This window comes from Punica granatum, chromosome 6, assembly GCF_007655135.1.
Source record: "Punica granatum isolate Tunisia-2019 chromosome 6, ASM765513v2, whole genome shotgun sequence".
Taxonomy (NCBI): domain Eukaryota; kingdom Viridiplantae; phylum Streptophyta; class Magnoliopsida; order Myrtales; family Lythraceae; genus Punica; species Punica granatum.
The window spans coordinates 14791847-14799595 of record NC_045132.1 but is presented as its reverse complement, the minus strand read 5'-3'; the positions used below and the strand labels follow the sequence as shown (position 1 = coordinate 14799595).

Below are 7749 nucleotides of genomic sequence, written 5' to 3'. Positions count from 1 at the left end.
ATTATGTGCATGTTTCAATTTGTTGCTGCGTTTCAATTTTCCAGTTACGTGCATGTTTACTTTCATATGATGTCTTGAGGGAAGATCATATCGTCTTGCCTTTCAACGTAGGTTTGTATTAATGGATCAAAAGTAATGTAACTTATTTCACTAATAATAGTATTTCTGCCTTTTGGTATAACTTTTGACCTGATGAGTTACCTTCTACTGTAGTTTGTAGAATTTTTTGTGGGGCAATATATTGCATGCACTTTATTTGACAGAGAGAGAACTACACAATCTTTCAAAAGAAAAAAATATATTCAAAGGATATTATTACACATGAGAATTTCAAGCTTGTGATAACTATAATTCATTCAACTCCTGAGCTGAACTTTAAGCTGTAGCTTCACGTTTCAAGTCTCAACAATTTCTTGGTTTTAGGACTTGTAATATTCTTGTTTGATTCTTATATTGAAGATTTATCATTTACTTAGTGAATTTGAGGCTTTATTAATTTTTTTTTAGTGTGAATCCCGATATCTAGAAGTTCCATTAGGCTCCGACTAATCCAGTCAACCCGGGTAGGCCTACTAAGGAGTAAAGCTCTCACAGTATGGATTTTTTACATTCACAAGCGTTCGAACCCAAGACCTTATATAAATTTTTATTAAATTTTTATCTGGCAATTTTTTCCCTTCTTGTTTTAGAGGTTTTAGATGTAGATAATAAATTGTATTATGTGATTTTTATAAGGCTGTGTGTAACTTTTTTTATACTAAAATCTCCTGCATCCAACTGGTGCTGAGAATACCGTAAGTTATTATATAGATGGTAAAAATTTTGGCAATTCATTTCTCATGCCATATGCTTTGATTAAATAGCAATTATCTTTTATAATAACATTTGATCAAGTGTAGAGAAAATGAAAACAAAGTGTTTTCTATGTCCCAGTGATATTCAAGACCAAATGAAAAAGATGGAGCAAAAGAATTTCTAAGTTTTAAACTATAATTTATTACGTGATAGATACCAATTACCGCCTGAACATCAAGATGGCTTTTACGGCGCTATATTATTGAAGGTGCTTAGAGTGTTAAATTCTCGTCTTGAAAAGGATTTTCTTGATAATTCTTCTTTCCCTTTATGATTTTATTATTTGTTTAATTTAGATTGACACGTTTATATCAGTAAGGTGCTCCAATCATTGAATTACATTGAAGAAGATTATGCTTTCATTTGAATATAATCTATTACAATTATTATCACGTAACCAGGAATTGGCTAACATTGAATATTTTTAATCGCATTAGAAATAATAATAACTAAATTGACACTTTCCATAGCACTCCAAAGGTAAGGATTGCACGTTCAACACACGTGCTGCTACACTAGTAATGATAAAAGAAAAAAGTAATACCATACCAACTTCATTTGGGAGTACATCACTGACCTAGCTCGCATGCTCCTAATGCATTATCATTCTCGAAGTGCTCGAATGGTCGCTTTTCACCGACCAGTCTATTTAAACCCTAAAACCCACGGAGGGCCCCTTGCAACGTTCAATGGGGACATCTAAGGCCCGCCATTTCTGAGTTTGTAGCATGCCAATAATTAAGCCTAGATTGATCATATTTTAAAGAATTCGAGTCATTAATCGTGTGTGGGATCCAACCCACGTGACGGTCTTGGCCCATATGTTTCTCTGTTTGGGTAAGCACGAAGGAAAGGTTCTTCTCTGTCCCCACAGCTCGTGTAAATTTGAAATGTCATTAGGTATGGATGATTGGATAACCAATTGTACCCTGTCTATTTCAATGGGTTTTGAAGGTAACCCCTTATAAATAATATCAGCAATAATATGAGTGCAAATTACCAGATAATAAAGAATTTTGTTCATTTTTTTCTTTTAGATTTAACATGAACTTTTTTTTTGGGAGAAAATGTTACCTTTGGTCATCAATCTTGCATTACTTTTTGATTTTCGTACCAAACCTTTTTTTTTTTGTTTCGCTCAACTTCATCCTTAACTGTGCACGTTTTGGTTACTTCTATCTTTCCGTCAAATTTTCCGTCCAAAAATATTTTGGAAAATAATAAAAAATTCTAAAATATAAAAGAAAAGATTAGAAAAGAAAGAGGGGCCGCGGCATCCCCACGATCTTGCTTGGCTCTTCTGCATGACTGATCCTCGTCCCTTGAACAAAGTAGATCACCTGTTTATTCGGATAAATAATTGATACATGAACGTGTAAGACGATGTAGGATTGTTGTGTGTTACATATATAATGAGGTGAAATTACATATTACATCTAGATGCATTAAATCTGAATATATCGCGAAGATATCGCATATATCCCTAATATAATTTATCATTTACATTTTTCTTTAATCTTCAGATAAATTAATTCATCCAGTAAAATTATTTGTACCGGCCATCACTACATACATGAGTATCACATATTGCTAATATCAGAGTAATTTTTTTTTAAATGAGGGTTATGGGTTTAAGATAACAAATTATAAAATTAAATAAAGGGTTATCAAACCTACGCTCCTTTCTCTACTAGAATATGATTCACAATAATATACCTTCTCCCTGATCTTATCACTCGATGTATGTTGAAGACTTTGAATATTACTCAATAAATGGATAGATCTCGAACCTTATCCGATAATCCCATAACTGCAGCTGACCACCTATCCTTTCCTTACTTTAAAAAATTATCTTATTATGAGCTACCAACATGCATGTGGCACACACTCGCCTGTTGACCTAAAGGTCGCAGGCTCGATACCTAGTGAGACTATCCGTGTCCCTTATTAGTTATTTAGAATTTATCTTTTATTACACCAGGCCTTGAGCCTTCTTTGTAACCGGGAAAAAAAAGAAGCATGAACTGCAGTCTGTATCCGAAAGTTACCCGTCACAAACTCCATGCGCGAAAGCATCCCATCGGGAAAATGGGAGCTGGCTGCATAGTAATCGTACCCTTCATTTGCTGTGTTATCCTTCACATCATCCAGAACAAAAGGTATACCGAAAACTAGCGGGTTTGTGTCGTAGTCATCCCCTGGCTCAAATGACTCGCCATTATATATTTTATATAAACGGTATCTGTATTAGGAAGGCCGCTTACAGTGCTAGAAAATAAAGACTTAACAAGCACGAGAACCACAATTCTCTTTGAGGAACCCATAGTTTTTTTCTTTGATATGTTGCTTATATATAACGTATGGGGTTCGCTTGCTGAACTTGAGATTTGGTCATTATATATAGGGGTATTCATTGAACATAAAAGAGTAATTGATATTTTTTTTCCAGTAAATGAGTAATTGGTATTTATTTCCTAGAAGTTTTCACTGTACTTTTCATAGAATTCATCGTTATTGGCTCAAAGTTATCAGAAAATATCCTCCTCACACAGTTTTTTATTTTTTTCCTTTCTTAACTTTTTCTTATGTGTTTGTTTGCCAATGGGCGGACGATTGGATCATATAAACTTCGAGAAACTTAAATCAAATAAGTTTTAAAGAGAGGACTTTTTTTACTTCCAAAGTTTGCGTGTAAGCTTTCCTAATTTTATTTTAGCTGTTCACTTGGTCCAGCGCGACATTAACTGAAATTATAGTGGGCTGGGGGTACAAAATTAAGAAAAGGACCCGACTGATGCAAAATGCAATTTCATCCATCTAAGGGATGAAATGGTTAACTTACTCTTTCTTACAGCTCTTTGCTCCTTTTAATTACGGCTGCGCTTCTGCTCCACTCCCATGGCTCCCTTCTGCAATATGCAATCTCATCCCACCATCCACTCTGCCCACCTGCCTCACCACGTCCATCACCGCATCCTCGCAAGCACCCTCCACCGGCCTAGATCTACTGGCCTGCTGCTCCACCCACACCCGATCCATCAGCGCCTGGGTTGCAAGTTGCTCGCTTCTGCCTTACGAATGGCTGCCTTCTAATTCAACTGTTCGGGCATCTACTACTGGCACTCATTCTTCTCCATCTTTGTTTCACATCGGTCAAATGCCTGTTACAGTCAATTTGATTTTCACTGCTCAATACAAGTCCCGTCATGGATGGCTACTATGTCCAACTTTGCTTGCTGAAGCAAGTTCAAATCATGCCCGAGACATTATTAGAGCTAAGAGAGGATTTCCGGTTGATTTAACATTCACTTGCAAGTCCTTTTTATGGTGGACTGGGTCAGTGCATGTTTAATCAGTTACTATATGCCACTTCTTATAGAAGAAACAAGCATCGCAGATGACGGATTTTGGCTAAATTATTGCAATTGGTTGTACAATATAAAATAGCTTGGCTGCAAGTAATTTGACTACCATCCTTGGATTCTATTCTAGGACACAGATAATCCATTCTTAGCTAATGAAGTATTTGTCCAACTGACTATATTAGTCTTAATGCAGAAACTACGTATGCCTCGATTACATTCTCTTCTCTTTGACTATACTAATCTTAATGTTCTTGACATTTTCTTAGGAGATGTCACATATCTGTATTCTCCTTGGGCTCGAATGTGAATGAATTTGGTCTCGCCTTTAGGAGGGGGTGGATGGCAGGTTTGTGTGGAACATTAATTGATGATGACAAATTAAACAAGTTAAATATAAAAGGTAAATGCCAAATAAATGCATCGCAGTGTTCCATGGAGAACTCCGAATGGCTAGAACCTTCTGATTATATGTCAGACCAACTTGATCGCTAAAGAACGAGAAAGGAAATAAGAAAGGGGGGTAGGAGAAGATGGTTAGTTTTTCGTAATATCGCATCTATCATATTAGACCTCCTTCATATGGTAGGGCTAATCCAAATACCAATGTGATAACTCTATTGTGTAGTAAGGCTACATATGATCCAAACAGCGGTTACAGAGCAAGCGTAAACGCTGTTCTCGCACATGTAATTGCTAAGACAGCGACTTCGGGTTATAACTATTACCCCTCTGAGCAAGCGCCAGCTAATGTGTTTGTGTACGGTCATGGAGCTTGTAATGGGGGGCTTACGTCAACCGATTGCATTAATTGTCTCGGTTTCGCTTTCCCTAAACTAGTGAATGGTTGTCCATACAGAAGAGGGGCTCCAATTCAGATGCAAAAGATTGTAGATTAAGGTACGAAGATTATTCATTTACAGAATGATTCAACTCCTATCTATCTCACTGATTAAACCAGGAAATATATTTTTTACGTGTAATTGTGTATTTTCCCATAAATTGAGGTTGCACTCTTCTTTTTCCTTTCGGTTGATTCTATTTTGTTTTTTTTAAATTTCGGTGGAACACTCTTCTTTTTCATTCGCTTCGTAATTCCCTTGGTATGTTTCAGTAATTTCCCTTAAGAGGTTTGCGCTCTTCTTTTGCTCTCGCAATGGAATTTCCTTGGTATGTGGCAATTCCTCTCTTTGAGAGTGAATAAGATCTGCTTATTTTGGAACTGATATAAAACTAGATGAATACCCGCGCATTGCGCGAACGATTACCGATAAATATAAAGATGGAACTATTGAAATATAAAAAATTATTTGCATTGCTTAATAAAAATGTAAATTTTTTTCTTAATATATATAATTATTTATTGAATTGATTGAGTTTTATGTAAAATAGGGAAATGAGAAAAAGAATCTAAAATTATAAAAAAAGAATTAAGTATTATATATATTTGTTTCATTATAATATGTAAAGTGTGCAAGAAAAATGACTTATGATAAGAAAATTTAAAAATATTAAGTTTTAATTCTTATAAAGTAATTGTCCATATAAAATTTGAGATATAAGTATATTCCCTTATTACTTTTAGGAATATGCAGATACAAAAATATTTAAATTAGAAATATCAGAAATATCTTTCCTCGACATTATACAATCTAATGTAGTTATCTTATAAAAGTAAAATAAGTTAAAAGTAAAAAAAAAAAACTCATAGGATAGAATTACAATTATTGATAGTAAAAATTAACATTAAATCTATCATTGTTATTGTTAAATTTGAATTCAAAATTTGAATTCTATCCTTTTTTTTTCTATTTTTCAATTAAGAATGTTATAGTGTAGTGCCACCAAGCTAACCCGTCAGTGAAAGCAAGTGCAGCAAGTATCATTGTCCACACTCCCATGTGGTTTGACGCAGCTGAACCTAAATTGCGATCTATTGATTCGCGCACGAATACCAGACAACAACTTTCTATCACCTGTTGATTCTACGAATATCAGGAATATGCATCAAACTCGAAAACAAATCAGAGATTGGAAGAAAGAGTACAGTAGCTCCACAACTTTATTGATAAATCCGAAATTCGACCCCTTAACCCTAGGGTTGTACAAAGCTTAAATAGGTCTTAAAAATGCTTAAATTGCACAAAAAACATAAATTTTCCTAACTTATAAAAACGTCCTAAATAACATAAATTGCCTGTTTGAGGCCCTAAACAATGTAATTTGCCTTAAATATCGAAAAATCACGGCGAAGCGTTGAGTTTTGCTCCAGAGGCCGTTTCCTTCGAAATAGGGTCGTCAGAACCTATTTTTCTCCATGTACCGACTTGCCGCCTCTTCTACCGCATCATTCTCCCATGGGTGGAGAGAATTCGCCCTCAAATTGTCCTCGTCCGAGCTGTCACTCGTGTAAGGAATCAGGTGCTTCACATTAAACACATCAGCAGTACGAATGTGGCTAGGAAGCTTAAGCCGATATGCATTCGAATTGATCTTCTCTAAAACCTCTATCGGCCCAATCTTCCTTGCTGAAAGCTTGTTGTACTCCCCAGCTGGATATCGATCCTTAGTAAGAATTGCCCACACATAATCACCCACTTCAAATTCCACCGAATGATGCTTTTTATCCGCAGCTTGCTTATACTTGGCATTAGCTGCTGTCAAATGTTCAAACACTGCTTGATGAATCTCTCGCAAGCTATCCACAAAATCTACTGCCTTACCATGAACTTTAGATTTGTTAGTTAAAGGAATTAAACCCAGAGGACCTTCGGGAACAGCAACATACACAACTTGGAAAGGGCTAAAACCCGTGCTACGATTGACTGCATGATTATGGGCAAACTCAGCTTGGCACAACTTGAGATCCCAACACTTCACATGCTCCCCCACCAGACTTCGCAGCAAGTTACCCAACGACCGATTCACGACCTCAGTTTGCCCATCGGTTTGGGGATAATAAGCACTGCTGAATTGCAGTTGTGTATCCACCATCTTCCATAAACTACGCCAAAAGTGGCTAAGGAACCGGGTATCCCGATCAGAAACAATGAACTTTGGTAATCCATGAAGAGGATACACCTCACGAAAGTACAGCTAAGCCACTCGAATAGCATATGTCGTCTCCTTACAAGGAATAAAATGTACCATCTTAGAGAATCGATCAACAACAACATAGATGGAATCATTACCACGCTGTGTTCGCGGTAGACCTAGCACAAAATCCATGCTGACATCCTCCCAAGGTCACGATGGAACCGATAATGGCATATATAACCCGGCATTGGTAGCTGTCCCTTTGGACACGTTGCAGACCCGACACCTCTGCACGTACTTTTCCACCTCCTTGCGAATGGTCGGCCAAAAATACGAGCCTTGCACTAGCTGTAACATCCGATCTCACCCAACATGCCCTTCTCCATGCAACTCCTTAATAATTTGCAAATGGAGGCTGCAATCTGGAATACACAACTGGTTGCCCTTGAACAGAAACCCATCATGCAGCAAAAATTTTGACTTCTCCCCAGCACGA

The 7749-nt window shown here is 36.6% G+C and overlaps 1 protein-coding gene across 1 annotated transcript; it reads right to left on the bottom strand.

Moving 5' to 3' along the window:
• Nucleotides 1-6515: 6515 nt before the first annotated feature.
• LOC116212181 lies at nucleotides 6516-7211 on the bottom strand. The gene is made up of 2 exons (XM_031546751.1): nucleotides 6723-7211; nucleotides 6516-6641 (listed from the first exon to the last, which is right to left on the bottom strand). The coding sequence occupies exons 1-2, from the start codon at nucleotides 7209-7211 to the stop codon at nucleotides 6516-6518; spliced, it is 615 nt and encodes a 204-aa protein (XP_031402611.1).
• Nucleotides 7212-7749: the final 538 nt, after the last annotated feature.

What these genes read in the sequence shown, in the direction of transcription:
- LOC116212181 (XM_031546751.1), bottom strand. Translation starts at nt 7,211, where the DNA reads ATGGTGGATACACAACTGCAATTCAGCAGTGCTTATTATCCCCAAACC. An exon ending in GGAAGATTGGGCCGATAGAG is followed by an intron (nt 6,642 to 6,722) that starts GTTTTAGAGAAG and finishes TTTAATGTGAAG; the next exon opens with CACCTGATTCCTTACACGAG.